The 20,201-nt window shown below is 43.3% G+C and overlaps 1 protein-coding gene across 3 annotated transcripts in view; it reads right to left on the minus strand.

Moving 5' to 3' along the window:
• Positions 1 to 659: 659 nt before the first annotated feature.
• LOC135522597 (limb region 1 protein homolog) overlaps positions 660 to 20,201 on the minus strand; it is a 62,523-nt gene continuing 42,981 nt past the window's right edge. For all 3 annotated transcript variants that reach the window (XM_064949022.1, XM_064949021.1, XM_064949023.1), the window contains 5 exons: positions 17,336 to 17,409; positions 16,870 to 16,960; positions 16,192 to 16,258; positions 11,301 to 11,462; positions 660 to 3,937 (listed from right to left, as the gene is read on the minus strand). In XM_064949022.1, the coding sequence (XP_064805094.1) occupies positions 3,852 to 3,937; positions 11,301 to 11,462; positions 16,192 to 16,258; positions 16,870 to 16,960; positions 17,336 to 17,409 (480 nt within the window). In that variant the 3' untranslated portion in view covers positions 660 to 3,851. The remainder of the gene's footprint in view (positions 3,938 to 11,300; positions 11,463 to 16,191; positions 16,259 to 16,869; positions 16,961 to 17,335; positions 17,410 to 20,201) is intronic.

The raw sequence follows: 20,201 nt of genomic DNA on the forward strand, positions 1-20,201 counted from the left end.
CAAATACACAATCGATGTCTCAATTGTGTAAAGACTTAAAAACTCTTCTTTAACCGGTCTTCTCCCCTTCATCTACACTGATTTATTTAACAGGTGACATCAATAAGGGATCATAGCTTTCACCTGTATTCATCTGGTCAGTCATTGAAAGAGCAGGTGGTCTTAATGTTTTGAATACTCAGTGTATATGTAGTGAAGATGTTTGTTTCTACAGCACCTCCAGAATCTAAATTAAAAGCATTTTCACAGAAATCGTATAATTTCTCAAAATGGTTTAGATTGAGCGCTTCCAACAGGCCTTACATGTTGCGGTTTGTCGACTGTAAAGGACACAAGGAATCAAATGTGCAGTAAAACAGGAAGTTATTCCTGTTGTTTTATTAAAATAGTTTAAATGCATCATCAAAAGACAAAAATGCAAGTATCACTTTCAGGCATCCACACCAATAAAGTGCATTTATTACTCAAGTCCCCATTCCTCTGGCGGCTCAAACCCGGAATACTGTGTTACCACTGTGACTTTCCAGGAGTTCATACAGCCAGATAGAGCCATGGTAACAGCAAGCTTACTTTTGCCAAGTGTGCCCGTACATCTCAAAAAGAAGCCTGTGACGTACGCCACAAATGTAAATGTGAAATTAAAAAGCAAAACGTCAACATAAAAAGATTTTCATTGTTTTATTTGCAAAAAAAAACAACATCATAAAACAACAACACACACACACATATATAGCAACTCAGAAAAGAACAAGGTAAAAAAATATATACATTCACATAAATGGGCAGGAAATTACATGCGGACACAGAAAATCAAACAGACAGACAAAACTACCAGCTACTCCACCGACAGTACAGGCCACCCCTCAACATTTCAAACCCTCTGCGAGTGGAAAAAAAAACTGCAAGGCAATCAAAAGTGTTCCCTTAGGTTGGAACAGGCCTCGACTGTGTCCTCCACAGAAACTAAATGGAAAAGTCATATTGTAATAGATTGTGATCACTGGTGTATTTCTTCAACCAATAATACATGCAGCATAAACATTGTCTGAAGTAGCAATAATTAAAAAAAATATATTAAAAGAATAAAACTGATAGTTGAGGGTGAGAGGAACACAGAGGGGTTCACAGTCATCAAGGAAACACAAACCAGACATTATTAGCCACAGTAGTAATGGGTTTTGGTTAGTGATTTTTTTTTCAATTCTGGATTTTCACAGTATCATTTATCATCACCAAATCAACCTGAGATGTGAAATTGGATCACTCATAATCTTGCATTTTAATGAGGGGACAGAACACAGTACAAGGCTTGGCACTGCGAACTCTAGAATCTAAGGTGAGCCTTGTGACAGACAATAGCTACTGCTTTCCTTACTTTTAAATTTCATCCAAACTATTACTGTATAATTACATTCCTTTTTTAAATAAAACAGTCCCTGTAAAAAACAAGAAGTCTCAAATGCATATTTTAATAAAATATGTTAATCGTATCTCCTGCCATTTGCATCATGACAAGTCACAATGAAAACACATCATAAAAACAGTCTATGACACATTAATTATTAGGGCACATCACCTTCCCTTTTCACAAGTGCTCAGGTTATCTGATAATTCGTATTTTTGGAAGCCCACTATGGCTATTTGAGTTAAGGGGAGATTATATACTACATTCACCGCAAAGGACAATGAAGAAGTTCAAACTGGTTTGCAATTGAAATCCAGAGACAAGGTGTTCACAGTCAGGTTGTCTTTTTTTAAACAAACATACCTACACGTGAGCACACACACAAATAGGAGCCTCCTATAAAGACTGTGGTGAATTCCTCCTCTAGCTAAGGCATAAAAGGTGCTTCTAGTGACAAGTAGCATCACAGTCCAAAAAGAGCTTCTGTAGACTTTTTTACAACAAATACTTGAGGCTTAACGGCAGCCCACTATTTACATCCAAATAATGCAAGAGAGGTATGAAACATAAATGGTATGAAACAAATACAACATTTACCATAGGAAGAAGTTCAACAAAGCTTCATGCCAGGTGAAATAAGATACATTTTAAAATAGCTTAATAGTTATTTGGGGAGATCGAGATCAAGTTAACCAACGCACAACCTTTTTAGGACATTCACCCACAGAATCAAACTCTGAAAGCTGTGCTCTTTGGGACCAAAAAAAAGACAATTTTTCCCATCTCTAGAGTGATCGAAATCGACAGCACCGAAAACAACATTCATTAAATCAAGACAAAATAATTAACTACATCTTTTATGAAATTAAAGCACAGTAGGCCGACAGACTACGAGTAAAGGGAAATAAAAAAGAGCACATTGTTACACATTCACAACTGGCCTGCGACAACCAGAAAGATGGAAGGCTTGGCTAGTCACGCCTCCACAATGCCTCCCCATTCTTTCTGTGTTAATGGAGCTCCGGTGTGGCTCCGGTGGTCACTGTGGTGAACGGGTACTAAATGTACCAACAAAGAAGTGGTAATACACAGGCACCTGTGAGGACAAGCAAAGCAACTGGGTATGTCGTGTAAAATGGCTAAGAGTGATATGTCAAATGACTAAGAGGCGGGGCGGCAGTGTAGCCTAGTGGTTAGAGCATTGGACTAGTAACCGGAAGGTTGCAAGTTCAAACCCCCGAGCTGACAAGGTACATATCTGTCATTCTGCCCCTGAACAGGCAGTAAATCCACTGTTTACTGCCTGTTCAGGCAGTCATTGAAAATAAGAATTTGTTCTTAACTGACTTGACTAGTTAAATAAAGGTTAAAAAATTTAAAAATATAAGTACGATTTATTTTTCATGCAAAGGTGCTTTCAAAGCAAGTCTATCATAGAACGGCGTCATCTTTCACATATTATCTTCTGACATTAACAAATAAAAATGTCCACTTATTAAACCAGTAGCCATCCATACTTCACACATATAATATACATTACATGACAAACTAAATTAGATGACTGTTGGAGACCACCACAATACAGATAATCTATTGTGAATGCCCCCACGGCCACATCACATTTACTTTCTAATTCTGAAATGGAATTGTCTTCTCATTATACTTTGGTGAGGCGGCATTTTTTTCTCTCTCTCTCCAAATAACCCTGAGCTGCATTTTATAACTAACATGTATTTTAAACTGTGTTGGAAATAGAACAGGGTGTAGACATAAGTGTAAAAATGGCCACAAGTCGAAAGGTTACATTGCATCTTCCAAGACAATACGGCATAGTGCAATGGTTAGGTTATGGGGGAGAAAATAACAGATAAGAAGAGCGAAACACAAGAGGTTAGAATGAGATTGGTTAGAGCAGAGCTCTCCAACCCTGTTCCTGGAGAGCTACCCTTTCGCTCCAACCCCAGTTGTAGCTAACCTGATTCAGCTTATCAACCAGCTAATTATTAGAATCAAGTGTGATAGATTAGAGTTGGAGTGAAAACCTACAGGACGGGAGCGCTCCATAAAAACGGTTAGAGGGTAGAATGAGATAAGAATAGACAAAGAGAGAGAAGAAAGTTGGTGCTGAGGGAAAAGAAAGTCCCCCAGACATCGGCTATGGCCCATGGTCACAGTCACTGTTGAGGTCAACATCAAGGTCACTGTTGTGAAGACGGCAGTCTGTCAGAGGGCTCAAATCAGTCCCTGTCCTGCATCCATCCATCCACGAGGAAGGAATGTCACGAAGCTAAATTGCAGTTTCTTCTCAGTTCGCAAAGCCCGTCAGACACTGTGGGAGTATACTAAGTCGCTTCCACAGACTCAATCCCTTTCACCTTCTGCTGTGGAGTTCGGTACTATCAAAATCTCCCTTTGGCTGCCGTTAGGTGTGTGTCGGTTGTCTCTTTTACAATGTCTTCTGATGCCCGTTGGCCGAGAGCTTCCCAGACTCCGGGTCTGTGGGGCTGTTTGACAGTTGTAATTTATCCAGACCTGGCCAGGAAGAGATAAGGGGCAGAAATGTAATTAAAATAAACACAGTTAACCTTCAAGACGAGGAATGGAAAAAAATTAACTGCCTCCCACTGCCTCCATCTGACATTTTCTACATCAGACATCCTGGGTCTGTCACATCAAGCTTGAGAGACGTCCCCCCTTCGCCTCATAATATTTCACTGTCACATATCAGTCGTAAGGCACATTGGATTTTGCCGTCATTTCCCCACTTTGTCACTCGAGGTGTGTGTGTGACAGGAATCAACACTAGGCTATACATCTCTCTGGCTGCAGCCACAGTAGTCTTACTACTGCCTGAGTTGCAGAGAATGCAGACCCAGATAGCCCCTGCAGACTTGGAACCGGTTAAGAGTTATGATAATAAGTCATAGGGAGACTGACTTCTTTGTAATTAGTGTTGATTATTACTGAAATGAACAAAAACCTAAAAGTTTACTTCTCGTCAGTGCAAATAACTATGGTAAAAAATTTGACGATATTCAATCATACAGCATTCATTTGGTTCAATCGGAGCATAAAGCGTAATAATAATGTAATTATAATACAACTATTCATTTGGGACAATTCATACAAATACAGTGACTCAATGCGCTGTACATAATAAAATAACACAAAATAGATAAAAAGACAAAGCAATTTGCATCCCAAAGGCTGGCAGATCGATATAATATGCTAGAGCAGCTAAATGCTAATCCCAGATGTTGTGTATCGCGTTCAGCCAATCAGGTTTCAGCAATCTGTTGTTTACCATTGGCTGATCGCGAGGTGCAACATCAGGAAGTATCATTCCTAGGCATTAGCCACTCTAGCATGGTGGAGGAAAATAAGTGTTTCATAAAGAAAGTATGCATATTTTCCCCCTTCTCGTCGTTAAATAAAATTGAGGAAATCGAAGCCTTTTGCAGCCTGAATGGAGAATGTTTTCGGCACGAACCGGACCACGGGGTGGGGGGGGGTACGAGTGTCTTGCCGGCTGCATACAATGCATTTGGCCGGTAAAATGAACTCAATATCGAGATCAAACATTTGAAGCAGCATAGTGATCTGAATGGTCTGGTTTTATTAGAAGGTCTCATGTCGGCTGCTGAAGATCCCAAGATTCAACATGGTGAAATCTTTGCCAATCATAAGTATGCAGACGTTCGGTCTTCTGCCAAGGGGCTAGCTAGCTATACTGCTGCAGTTTTAGCCAACTTAGCTTGCTGATACAATACTTCCCTGTTTCTGGTGCATGTATTTCATGATAGCCGTTTACTACAAACCCTTGCTACAACCAGTGGTAACTTTGTTTCAACGTTTTATCACGTCATTGTAAAAAGGCACCTATACCGCGGGAAACGGTCTCGACCGAGCAGGGCTCCAAAGTAACATTTTTCATTGGTAGCACTGGTGCTCCCAACTAACACAATTTTTTATTTATTTTTTAAAGGTAGGCGACATTTTGGAAAATATATATATATTTTTTTTAATTGATTGAGATGCAGCCTATATTGGGCCTATATGAATTTGAGCTACTTTTGAAGCACATGTCGTGCGCTAGAAACTATACTGAACAAAAATATAAAAACGCAACATGTAAAGTGTTACATGAGCTGAAATAAAAAGATCCCAGAAAAGTTCCATACATACAAAAAGTGTATAGTGCTCTCTAGTGCACTCGGAAACAACTATACAGCGAAACCCTTTCATTACAACAATTATTATCTGGGATATATTTTTCATAGTCGCACAGGGGAGGCAGGGTAGCCTAGTGGTTAGAGCGTTGGACTAGTAACCGAAAGGTTGCAAGTTCAAATCCCCGAGCTGACATGGTACAAATCTGTCATTCTGCCCCTGAACAGGCAGTTAACCCAATGTTCCTAGGCCGTCATTGAAAATAAGAATTTATTCTTAACTGACTTGCCTGGTTAAATAAAGGTAAAAAAAAAAAAAGTGGTCCAAAAATAAAATTCCTGGTCTCACAGCAAAATATTTTGTTGCACTTTAGAGACCTTGCAACCAAGCAGCTTGGCTTTTTGACCTGAATGCCCAGTCTTTAGTCTGCTATTCTACAAAATGTTTTAAAGCTAATTTCCGGCAATTCTACATATTTTCACATAGCTCACTAATTAGTCTATATATTAGCCCATTATAGGAGATGTGAATTGTTCTAATGATTTACATCAGTTACTGTGAAAGACCAAATAAATTAAAACAGATCAAATCTCCTGAAGACAAGATGACATCGCTTAAATCTTCCCCTACACCCAACTCAAATGATCTTTTAATCTATTGTACTCCCACTAGAACCAGTTACACATTTGGGTTCACAATCTGTTTGGGCAAAATATGGTTCATAATAAAGTTGTATCAGGTCACACCACCAAACTTCCTGCTGAATGCTGCCTTTTCATTGTTACAGCCTAATGAACCTAGTGCTGAATTACCAATGACCAAACGAGGTGAATAACATAGCCTATAGACCTGGGGCTGCAATTGGTGGATTCAATCACTAGTAGGAGATGACATTATCACATGCTGTCAAAAGGAAGCATTCTGTGAGTGGGACAGGAGTGATAGCAAATTCATTTGTTGACAATTGTGTACAGAATAACGCTACAAGTTGCAGTTTTGACAATTGACTTCATGAACTTTGTTAAACGGAGAATGAACGTGCCTGTCCAGTCTGCCAGGGCTGCCTGCTCCACTCTAATCTTGAGGGGAGTTTCTTTACAAACACGCATCCAATCTCCTTGGGTCCGGAACCTTACTAAACCAATCACAAGCTTCAATCTGCTATGGTTCACAGTGCGGTGGCAGGAAAATTATGGATCTCCCAAGTGAAGCTGATGTGGTCACAATGCTCAAGATATAGAATTGCAGGCGCATATGCTCCGATTTCAAAATGATTTGAAGGCACAGTTGAAAAGAAAACACAATGAATGGAGTGGATTAATTAGAAAAGAAAAGCAGTATTTTTTTTCAATGTGTGAGAAATAAAAGGTGTGTTGTGTGAAGAGGGTCAAATGTGTGTGTCTCAATGCGTGAGAGGTGGCAGCACTGGGTGAAAAGCCTTGAGATGAGATGGCGCCGATAGATAGGGCAGCCATGCTTCTAGCGCCAAAGCAACTTTGGTGTATTGAGTTTATTTATGTGTTATTTCTTACATTAATAGCCCAGAATTTGTTTTGTTTTATTACATACACCCGTATGTAACTCACCAGCATTTACCACCAGGAATACGACATTCCCGAATTGGTCCTATGTTCATACCCCCCAGGGCAATTTATCTGATTCCAGTGGCTGATCAAAAACACCGCAGGCAAAGAAGAAGTATTCGGAATGAACTCCTAGTCCGATTCAGGAGGTGCGCACACCACCCACCGCTTCCGAGTATATTACTCGCTAATGTTCAGTCTCTGTATAATAAAGTAGACGAGCTCAGGGCGAGGATCTCCTTCCAGAGATATATCAGGGATTGTAACACACTCTGTTTCATGGAAACATAGCTCTCTCGGGACATACTGTCTGAGTCTGTTCAGCCAGTTGGGTTCTCAGTTTATCACGCAGACAGAAAAGGAAGGGCGGGTGTGTATGTTTCAAAATTAACTACTCATGGTGTGATTGTGATAACATACAGAAACTCAATTCCTTTTGTTCACCCGACCGAGAACACCTCAATAAAAAATACCAACAATATTACCCCCCAAGATAATAGTCTTTGGTTATAGTCACAGCCGTGTATATTCCCCCTCAAGCCGATACCACGACGGATCTCAAAGAACTACACTGGACTCTATACCAACTGGAAACCGCTTATCCTGAGGCCGCATTTATTGTAGCCGGGGATTTTAACAAACCTAATCTGAGAATAACGCTACTGAAGTTTACCAACACACTATACGTTGCACTAGCTCAGAGAAAACATCGGACAACTGCTACTCAACTTTTCGCAATGCCTACAAAGCCCACCAATGCCCTCCCTTCGGCAAATCTGATCACAACTCCATTTTGCTCCTCCTTTCCTATAGGCAGAATCTCAAACAAGAAGTACTCGTGCTACGGACTATTCAACGCTGATCTGACCAATCGGAATCCCATGCTTCAAGATTGTTTTGATCGTGTGGACTGGGAAATGTTCCAGGTGGCCACAGAATAATATCAACGAATACATGGATAAGGTGATTGAGTTTATCTGGAAATGTATAGGAGATGTTGTACCCACTGTGACTATTAAAACCTGCCCAAACCAGAAACCATGGCAGCATTTGCGCAAAACTGAAAGCGCGAACCACCACATTTAACCATGGCAAGGTGTAGTTACTCCCTCAGTAAGGCAATCAAACAGGCAAAACATCATTATAGAGACAAAGTAGACTCGCAATTCAACCACTCAGATACGAGATGTATGTGGCAGGATCTACAGACAATTACGGACTACAAAGGGAAAACCAGCCACGTCGCGGACACCCGACGTCTTGCTTCCGGACAAGCTAAAACACCTTTTTCAGCTGCTTTCCAGATAACACAGTGCCACCGACGCGGCCACTCCCAAGGATTGTGGGCTCTCCTTCTCCATGGCCGTCTTGAGTAAGACATTGAAGCGTGTTAACCCTCGCAAGTGTAACGATGTACGCTGAGAGTCGGGAAGCAAGTTCAGGGAGTGAATACATTTAATTAATAAATGAACAAAACAAGAAACATGAACAGCGCACAGACAAGAAACAGGAACATTAATGACTGGGGAAGAAACCAAAGGGAGTGACATACAAAGGGCAGGTAATGAAGGAGGTGATGGAGTCCAGGTGAGTGTCATTATGCGCATAACGCTGGTGACAGGTGTGCGGCCTAACGAGTAGCCTGGTGACCTAGAGGACGGAGAGGGAGCACACGTAACAGCAAGGATGCCGGCCCAGACGACATTCCTATCCGCGTCCTCAGAGCATGTCCAGACCAGCTGGCTGGAGTGTTTACGGACATATTCAATATCCCCCTATCCCAGTCTGCTGTCCCCACATGCTTCAAGATAGCCACCATTGTTCCTGTACCCAAGAAGGCAAAGGTAACTGAACTAAATGACTATTGCCCTGTAGCACTCACTTCTGTCATAATGAAGTGTTTTGAGAGTCAAGAAACATTTACCTGACACTCTAGACCCACTTCAAATTTGCTTACCGCCCCAATAGATCCACAGACGATGCAATCGCCATCGCACCGCACATTGCCCTATCCCATCTGGACAAGAGGAATACCTATGTAAGAATGCTGTTCATTGACTACAGCTCAGCATTCAACACCATAGTACCCTCCAAGCTCATTATTAAGCTGGGTCCTGAACTTCCTGACGGGCCACCCCCAGGTGGTAAGGTAGGAAACACCACCACTTTGCTGATCCTCAACACAGGGACCCCACAAGGGTGAGTGCTCAGCCCCCTCCTGTAGTCCCTGTTCACCATGACTGCGTGGCCAAGTGTGCTTCCAACTCAATCATCAAGTTTGCAGATGACAACATTAGTAGGCCTGATTACCAACAACGACAAGACAGCCTACAGGGAGGAGGTGAGGGCCCTGGGAGAGTGGTGCCAGGAAAATATCCTCTCGCTCAACATCAACAAAACAAAGGAGCTGATCATGGACTTCAGGAAACAGTAGAGGGAGCACCACCCCCCCATCCACATTTTGACGGGACCGCAGTGGAGAAGGAGGAAAGCTTCAAGCTCCCTGGCATACACATAACTGACAACCTGAAATGCTCCACCAACACAGACAATGTGGTGAAGAAGGCACAAAAGGGCCTCTTCAACCTCAGGAGGCTGAAGAAATTTGGCTTGGCACTTAAAACACTCAAACTTTTACAGATGCAGAATTGAGAGCTGTATCACCGCCTGGTAAGGCAACGGCACAGCACTCCAGAGGGTGGTGTACGGTCTGCCGAACACATCACCGGGGGCAAACGACCTGCCCTCCAAGACACCTACAGCACCTGTCACAGGAAGGCCAAAAGGATAATCAAGGTGAACAACCACCCGAGCCACAGCCCGTTCACCCCGTTATCATCCAGAAGCTTCTATCTCAAGGCCATCGGACTGTTAAATAGCCATCACTTGCACATTTGAGGCTGCAGCCCTATATACATAGACTTGAAATCACTGGCCACTTTAATAATGGAACACTAGTCACTTACATATTTTGCATTACTCATCTCATATGTATATACTGTATTCTATTCTAATGTGTATTAGTCTATGCCGCTCCGACATTGCTCATCCAAGTATTTATAGATTCTTAATTCCATTCCTTTACTTTAGATTTGTGTGTATTGTGTCTATTGTTGTGAACTTGTTAGATATTACTGCACTGTTGGAGCTAGAAACACAAGCATTTCACTACACCTGCAATAACATCTACTAAACTTGTGTATGTGACCAATACAATTTAATTTGGTTAGATTACCTGGCTTTTTATTTTACCTTTATTTAACTAGGCAAGTCAGTTAAGAACAAATTCTTATTTTCAATTACGGCCTAGGAACAGTGGGTTAACTGCCTGTTCAGGGGCAGAACGACAGATTTGTACCTTGTAAGCTCAGGGATTCGAACTTGCTACTTGTTACTAGTCCAACGCTCTTAACCACTAGGCTACCCTGCTGCCCCGGATAGTTCACCCAAATTACATATTGGGTTTGCTTACAATATATGAGGTATGCCTGCAAAAGATGCGTTGGTTTAATTTCTCTGGCACTAAAGTTTTAGCATTTGTGGAACAAATCTCATTCACATCATGACACCGATATTAGCATTATTATACCATACAGAAATGGTTTGTCGAGATCGGTGTGGAAGAACTTGACGGGCCTGCACAGACCCCTGACCTCAACCCCATCGAACACCTTTGGGATGAATTGAACTGCCAATTGCGAGCCAGGCCTAAACGCCCAACATCAATGCACAACCTTACTAATGCTTGTGGCTGAATGGAAGCAAGTTCCCGCAGCAATGTTCCAACATATAGTGGAAAGCCTTCCCAGAATAGAGGTGGCTGTTATAGCAGCAAAGGGGGGACCAACTCCATATTAAATGCCAGTTTGACCAATATCTTATAGTCAAAGGTATTAAAAGCAGTACTCAAATCTAAAAGACTGTACAGGTGGAGGATTTCAAAAGCATAGAGTGCGCTTTCATCAATTGTTGAAAACAATATTCTCCGATTGTCCTCGTTGTCTGTAGTAATCTATGATAAGGCTTTATTATTGTATATAGCAATGCATTCTTTAAGAATGTCGGTAACTCAATGAAACAGTAATAACGTCATTTCAGCTTTGTTTGACATGAACATAAGTATATGAATATAAAAATGTTACCTAATGCTTTCAAGAGTTCCTCTCGGACCGCTGAGGTAAACTTCCGGACTAGGCAGAGAGTAGTTACCACGGCAAATAGCAAGTTGTACGACAGGACGATATAGAAGTTTCCCAGCCAATTGAATCTCCCGAAGTCTCCGAGAAGGTCAAACCTGGTGATACCTGTGAAGATGTTAAATAAAAGAACAGCAGATTCAATATTTTACTATTTGAGTGGATTATAACGCAAAACAATTCATATAACTATATCATGATCATTTAGAAATACCGGACCATAGTTTATTATGTTTTTATTTTACTTCAAGCACGGATCATTTCACAACACAACACACCAGCTCTAACCCCTGGTTGAATTATCTAAGTCACAGGAGTTTGGTGGCAACTTAATTGGGCAGGACGGCCTCATAGGAATGGCTGGAACGGAATCGATGCAACGATAACGAACTCAAACACATGGTTTCCTTGGGTTTGATACCATTCCATTTACTCCATTCCAGCCATGATTTATGAGCCCCTCAGCAGCCCCTGTGGTCTAAGTAATGTAGACCTATCAATATTCTCTGATTCCCATTGAGGCAGTGACCAGCAGCATTACATGATCTGACACTGTGGACTGAAAACCAAGAGCAATCGAGCATGGGGCACAAAAATGTTACAAAAAAAGTGAGCTTGGATTATTTCCCAATGACAGACGCTAAGTATACATGTTCCTTTTTCCAAACACCTTTGGCAAGACAAGAGTTGTGTTAATAATCACAAACCCTTCCCCTTTCCACTACTGCTTCAGCAAATTAACTATTTAAGAATGTCTGTTCTGTCGGCAGTTGAGGCACTTTGAAAAGCGTCTCTTCAATAGCCTGACTCTTTCAACAGGAAAGAAAGGCCAAATTGAAAGAAGCGCTTATACCCAAAAACCATTTGATGTACACTGTATACTAAGATGCTCAGGCATTGCCGGATCCAGGACGGACGAAAATAAAACCAAAATAGCCAAACCCTTTATATAAATGATTTAGCGGCCAATGCCGCTCTTCCTGAGATAAAGTCATCTTCATTGTCTGACATTTGGCAGATTACTAATATTCCTTTCATAGGAAAGTGTTTTGTTAGTGGGACTGTATAGACAATTTGTTAGCGTGCAAAAATCGAGTGGAACAAAAAAAATACAGAAATGAGCCACACCCCAGGCAACATGGGTATCAATGGGACCACAGTCACCTGCACATACACCTGAGTCAACTGTTGTTGTACAAGCAGAATCTTGTAGGTTTCCGGTGTTGCCAAGACCGCTTGTACAAGTCATGGCGGGCGGGCCTGACCTCCCCCCTGCGAGAGGGAATCCTCAGTTTCAGGCCAGTCAGAGCCATTCACTCAATGTCTTGTCCCAGTGTATGCTTCGTATGAATCACACACATCGTAAACAAAACCATGTCTGAAATTCATCAGAACTTCACAAAAGCTACTTCAATATGGCCCAGTAGCCACCTCATCCTGTCCACTATTTAGCTACGCACACTTCTGCAGTTACTGAGGAGGAACTAATGTGGAGACGTGCTGCAAACAGTTTCAATGCATTGGGAGGTTGTCTCTACTGCTCCACCCATCCATCTCTCTAGCATTGACAGAGACAGAACAGAGTTGCTAATCCCTCGTTTCTCTAGTGGGGCCAGAGCCTTTTACAGCCACGCTGGGACTCCGCCAGACCTGAGCGGGTTTTCCAATTTCAAACAATCTGTCATGGCAGATCACACGCTGCATGCAGAGGCGTCAACACCCTATTGTTTTCCTATTTATTTATCATGGGCTGCTGCTTCTTCTAGAACCTTCCAGAATGTTCCACCAGCCCCGGCCAGTACAATAACATCTCGGTCCCAAATGGCATCTTATTACCTATATAATGCACTACTTTTGACTTGAGCCCTGGCCAGAAGAAGTGCACTACGCAAGGGAATAGGGTGCCATTTGGGACGCAAACCCAGACTCATCTCAGTAGTCAAGGGTTTTGCTGCCGTCAAAAGAAATGTACTCAAAAAAGTGACAGGATAACCTACCCTGAGGTGGATTAAAACACGTCAGTTGTAAATAGTCTTCACTCTTATAGTCCGAAGCAGTGGAACTCATTCATTCCTGTGCTTTCAATGTTCTCTACCCGTGTGAACTAAATAACAGTTCATGCAGCCCACCTTTCGAAGTAAGACCACGACAAGCCTACCCAATATCAATACATGAACCAACCAGTCACTTCATAAACTGGCATAGCTCACAGTGTGAGGTAATGTTCTTGGATCCCCCTCCCCCCCCTCCCCCCTTCGGTAATGCCTGCGAAACTGCTGCGTGGCAATCAATTTGGTATCTGGAAAGATGTATTTACAGCCTCTAAGCAGTTGGCAAGCATCAAGGGCCTTGAAACAAGTTGCTTGTAAAAGAGAGGCAGACAGGTTGGAGAGATGGCAGTCAATACACCTTGCCACACCGGTCAAGCCTAATTAATTTCTAATGCAAAACATTTTGATCTTGGTTTGGTATTTGGAGCTGTTAGATAGTAAAGTTTTTGGGGGCCTTTGGAATGGCCCCGTTAGCAGAAGGGGAAACTATGCTTACGTCCCAAGGGCCCATAGGGCTCTGGTCAAAGGAAGTGCACTTTGTAGGGAATATGGTGCCATTTGGGATGCTGCCAATATGTTGTGTGTCTAGAGATGACGTAACCTCTCATAGAAGAACCTGTCTTCCTCCGATCACCCGATTCACTTCAGCCAGTTTTTCTCATCACCATTTGCAGAATGTATCATTATGTATCACTGTGTGTATGTGGGCCAAGTGATATCCAACATGTCTCACAATCCATTCCAAGTAAGATGGAAGCCGTTGTGGGTGATTACATTTGCTGATTCATTCTGATCATTCATCCACTAATTTGCGAGAATGGTGACCTATGTATTAATTCGACTTCAGATAAGGAATGATAAATGACCATCTAGAATTGCATCTATGTAATAAATGATCATTTTCTGAGATGGTTTATACTCTGGTAGGGTGTATCCCAAATGGCACCCTATACCCTATATAGAGCACTACATTTGAGCAGAGCCCAGCCACCGTGTATTATCCCAGGAACAGCAGCCAGGCTGACAGTAGTGACCCAAGTCCTCTCTGCTGCAGTATCTTACTGTGTTTTTTGGGGACACTGCAGACGAAATTTACACAAACATCCAGGGGAGAAAATAACTTCTCGGTGGGAGCGATGGGGGTGGGGTCCCCCAAATGTCCCCCATGGTTTAAAGTAGTGCACTATGTAGGGAATGCGGTGCCATTTGGGACGCATCCTATACATTTACATTTAAGTCATTTAGCAGACGCTCTTATCCAGAGCGACTTACAACCACTCGGATGCTTTCAAAACACACACACTTCGATAACTGGTCCACCTGTAAAGCCTAGCCTCTTTTAGCCCCCCCCAAATAAAGTGTGTTCATTGGACTTTTACCCTTGTCTGCACCCTAACTAACCCCGACGTTGCTGCCACTGAGAAACGAGCACTCCCATTTCAGTAGCATTACAGGTCCCATGGCCCTCCTTCAAGAGAAGCTTAAATAAAACATGGCCGACAGGACTACTGTACAAGCAGCGGGTAACATTAGCCCCAGGATCTCCTACAGCCCCTCAACTCTGTGCAGTTTATTTCTCTCAGACATGCGTTCAAATACTTTGAGCGTTTGCTTGAGTGCCAGATGGGCAGGGTTTACAGTTTTGGGACTTTTCTATTGGTTTATTAAGCCAGGCAAGCACAAACAGGTACATAAAGTATTTTAAACAGTTGAAACCCAAGTAATCTGACTTATTTTGCTACATCAATCATGCTCTCTGGTTTACACACACAATAATAATAATATAATAATAATATATCCCATTTAGCAGACGCTTTTGTCCAAAGCGACTTACAAGTCGGCTAGGGCCACTACTTTTACATATGGGTGGCCCCAGCGGGAATCGAACCCACGACGCTTGGCGTTGCAAGCGCCATGCTCTACTGACTGAGCCACACACACACACACACACACACACACACACACACACACACACACACACACACACACACACACACACACACACACACACACACACACACACACACACACACACACACACACACACACACACACACACACACACAGTTTGCCATGTTAATATCTTCACAAAATAGCAGAACGGTAACACTAAAAGAGTTTACCTCTCCCATATCATTGACACACACATTACACAAGCATACACACTCCCTCTCCCCACGTCTTTCTCCTTTGGCTGAGGGGGGGCATTCATTTATTCCTTTTCATCTATTCAGTGTCACAGAGCAGAACCTTTGGTATTTTGTAAAGCTCTCTGACTCACTGTAAGCCAACACACACACACACACACACACACACACACACACGCAATGGTGCTATTTGAACAGCTGTGTCTGCTCCCTACGTGTTTATTAGTGCCATTGTTATGCCGCTGCTATCATGTCATTTTCTCCCACTCTTGCTCCATTCTCTTCTTAAATCGCTATGGCAAACTAGAAAGGAATTTAACTTGTTAACCTTAACGGTCTGTGAGTGGGGGGGGGATTCACCTTGCCTCCCTCCATCTCTGCCCTCCAATTAGTTTCTCACAAAAGCACTCCCGAAATGTTCACCGAACATCAGTGCTCACCTATTCATTCCATCTACTACGTGTTCAATCCATGGGTTGAATAGATTGATTTTGACATCTATGAATTTCACAAAGGTAGCATCTAAAATGGCACCATATTCCCTATGTAGTGCACTACTTTGACCAGGGCTCATAGGGAATAGAGTGCCATTTGGGAAAGAAAATTATAAAATATGGATAAAAGCTAGGAGAGACTCACCAAGTGTTCTGGACATGACTGGCAGGGCTGAACTCAGCACCAGGATGGACACACAGCAACCAATGATCTACATGGAGGGAGTCGCAGAGAGTTAGAGTCAGCAGGTATAGAACCTTAACTGATGAAAACCATTAACACATAGATAGGCCATGATGAAACCATTGAGTGTGAGAACTGAGGGCGTGATTACCTTAACAAGACACTGTGTACACACACACACATACAGATGTACACACACACACACACACACACACACACACACACACACACACACACACACAACCTCTTCACAGTAAATGGATTCCACACATATTGTGCAATTAGTAGTTCTGAAGATGCTCATTACCAGATTCTGCTCTTTTGTGGCTTTCAAGTCCTTTCACTGAATCGCCATGGCTCGTTAACAAGCCTCACCGTTCCCCCCGTTCATTACTAAGTGAATGGCTGCCCCCGTGTGCCAAACAGAGCACACAACCAGCCCCCCCACAACACACACAACCACCCCCACCCACCCCTCGCTGATGTACAAGAAAAGAAGCGAATGTTTTACGCAACTCACAAACAAATATTGGGTGGGAGATGAACTGAACCATTCAGACGGAGGACTGGAGGCGGGGGGCTGAAGAGGATGAAACACAAGGTCTCAATATATCATCACCGCTGTGTGTGTGCATTTACCGTTGTCATGGTCGTGTCGTCTTTCCTGGGAGTGAGGCCTTCAAACACTCGCAAGCTGTAGAAGCCGACAACTGAGGACACCATCAAGTAGCTGGTAGGGAATCAAGGACAAGAAATCCAAAGCGTCTTGATTCGGACATTTGTTGACATTTTAAGTGGCCAGTTGGCACCTTTTCACCAAGGAAGAATGTGACGAAACACAACAGAATGTCCCGGAAAATGTCAGACTAAGCAAGGTCTTAAGTAAGTAAACACCACTGGCCCTGGGAATGTCACTCGTATCACCATGGAGCAAGGGCCATATGTACCAAATGTCACAGAGTAGGACTGCTGAAATAGGATCAGTCTTGCATTTTTTTTATCCCAATAAAAAATAATACATTGACAGAGGACTTGATCCTAGATCGGTAACTCCTACTCAGACACTTCATATGGCCCCAGAGCAGAGGGATCATTGAAAGGATACAACATGAGGATGATGTCGACGACAGCCTGGACCAGTCCAAATGTGGACAGCGAGGTGTTCCCAAGCCCCCGATCCTGGAATGACAGAGGAAGAGGGGGTTTTGTTGTTGTTGTCTTGTTAAGGAAGGGGGGCAGTCACACTCCTCTTGATTTATTGTGGATAGAGAACAGGACAGGAAAGGAGACAAGGAGAGGAAATATAGGAGGAGACAGAGTGTGCTGAAATAGCAGTGGGCTCGATTCAACCCCATTCTGCAGTGGTATGTGTTCCAGAGGCCAAAAGGCTAAACCACAAATCAAATCAACATTCAAAATGAGGATCTCTCATTTGTTTGTGTGTCATCAGAAGAACACCAAAATAGTTTTTTTTTGTTTAACAGTGCAAATAAATCCTGAATAGAATGATTTTATATGACAAAAGTTAAAAACTTAGCTAGGTTCTGTAATCTGTAAGTATGTGATTACAAAAAAAAAAGAAAAGTTAAAACATTTACATTACAGGTTAGTCATTTAGCAGACGCTCTTATCCAGAGTGACTTACAGGAGCAATTAGGGTTAAGTGCCTTGCTCATGGGCACATCAACAGATTTTCACCTAAATCGGCCCTGGGATTCGAACCAGCAACCTTTCAGTTACTTGCCCAACACTCTTAACCACTAGCCTACCTAAAACTCGGCACAAGTCGAAGTTTCCCTTTCAACAGACTCCAACCGGCTCAGTAATGGATGGAAAGAGATGAAAGAGAGAAAAGACTCCCTTTTCAAATCACTGTCCATCACACCATATGCAAACAGGTGTTGAGACAAGCAGCAAGGCACAGAAGTGCTTACGGTAAAAAGTGGAGAACGTGAATGCATGCCAATAACAAATACAAATAAATTAAAAAACGCTTCAGCAAACACGCCAGATGTTTTCTGCCCTGCCCAATTGAAGTTCGTGCGGGGAAAAGAGACATCTATATATTACGCCAATAGTCTCGGCATCTGTGTTTTGTTTGAGTGATAAACATTTGCTTTTGTAAGACTTGGCACCCTAGCTGTTTACATGAACTACTTTTCACTTCAATCCAAAAGAGGATCAGTGACCTGCTTGCTCTGTGTTGGAGCGACTCGCAGCAGAGGACGTCGGCCGCGTCCCAAACGGCACCCCGTATTCCCTATACAGCGCACTACTTTTGAGCCGGGCCCCATTGGCCCTGTTCAAAAGTGGAGCGCTAGAAAAGGGAACAGGATGCCATTTGGGATGCATGCTCTCTGTTGGAGAGATCCATGCTATGGCACAGCAGCACAGGGACACGTTGTACAGAGGGTTGCACTTCTGTCAAGTTAAAAACGGCACCGGTCGTCAATATCTAGGAGCTAGCTCCAGCTGCATTAATACTGACAAAAACACACTTGTACAGGTCACTTTCAACAAACACACACACACACACACACACACACGGCAAAGAAAGAGAAAATAAAAAGGAAAGTGTAGTTTCACACCTTTTTCTGCAACGGTCTCTGTAGAGCCCTCTTTCTCAGTGAATTAGCACACAGCATCTGATGTCATTTATTAATAGTGGAGTGGGAGGGGTTGTGTAATGCATGTGACCATGTCATGGGAAAGGTCAACTCTTCAGTGTTACGTTTCTGCCATTTTGGGAAGATATTAACATGTTAAGGTGACAGGTGGGTGGGCGTGTGGCAGCTTTCTCATTAAGCCACCTTTCAATCTGGTCTCCTTTTCATTCCAGTGGCAGGGTGGAGGGCTGCTAGGGTTGGTGTTCCTCGCAGCCTGGCTCATTCAGACACACCGTGTCTGTTGCTTCTGGGATTAGCGAGGAGCAACACCTGTGTGCCGGCGAGGTCGTATGGAGAGCGTCACACCCAGCCAGGCCCTTCAGGCGTGTCCCGTCCTCCTCCGTCACGCTTTGATTTACCTCACATAGTTTCAGTGACGGATAATAACAGAAGAAAAAAAATACTCACCGTGGATCCCCCCCTTATCATTTCTTTGTTTTGCAAAGCCACAGATTGAGAAGGAACCGAATGTCATCAGTCAAAGGTTCAGAGGATCCCCTAGGTACGGATCTAGGATCAGCTTCCCATCCTCCAATCCTAACCTTAACCATTAGCGGGGTAAAATGCCAAATTGACCCAAGATCAGCACCTACAGGGGATGAGCTGGCAATAACACGGTTGTATAAGTCCTCTTAACGCCTGTTCATCAAGCTGTAAAAAGCCCTGTCCTCTGACTGGTGCACCTCCTCTCCTCCCCTCCTGTCTGGCTGTGAGTCAGGGAGAGAGATAGAGGAGGCTGGAGGTTGGAGCAGCAGTAGCCCTGTAGTACTGAGTATGCCGAGTGCCATGCAGTGTTGTGTAGGAGGGAGGGAGGGATAAACAAACATCTACAGTTCCTCTCCATTGCTCCGTTCTGCTCCCAGCCCTACAGCTCTATCTAGAATGGCCCTCAGTTGACTTTCCCCACAGTCTGGAGCCCATTGGCCCTACCCCTCGCTTTCCCTTCTCTCTCCCTTTCTCACCTACCTGGCCCAGTCATCCCTCCCTCCCTTGCTCCCTCTTCCCCTCCTCTCCCCCTCTCTCTCGGCCCCCTCGCTCCTCTCTCAGAGAGTGCATAGTAGCTGAGAGGGCATTGCAATGCACCAGCCATCCCTGTTAAGTTGGTTAGATGGGTATGATATCCGTAATGATTGACTGTTAGGACACACGAATGCCCCCCCCCCCCGGTCGCCTTAGCAATGTGAGATCAGAGGCGCGGCATCCTTCCAGCTCATCAAACGCGTAAACCATTTAGCTGTGCTGTGGCTGTCAGGGGGAGGCGGGAGGCAGGAATCAAGCTGCATGACAAGCATAATTTGGGGGATT

The sequence above is a fragment of the Oncorhynchus masou genome, chromosome 30 (genome assembly GCF_036934945.1).
Source record: "Oncorhynchus masou masou isolate Uvic2021 chromosome 30, UVic_Omas_1.1, whole genome shotgun sequence".
Lineage (NCBI taxonomy): Eukaryota > Metazoa > Chordata > Actinopteri > Salmoniformes > Salmonidae > Oncorhynchus > Oncorhynchus masou.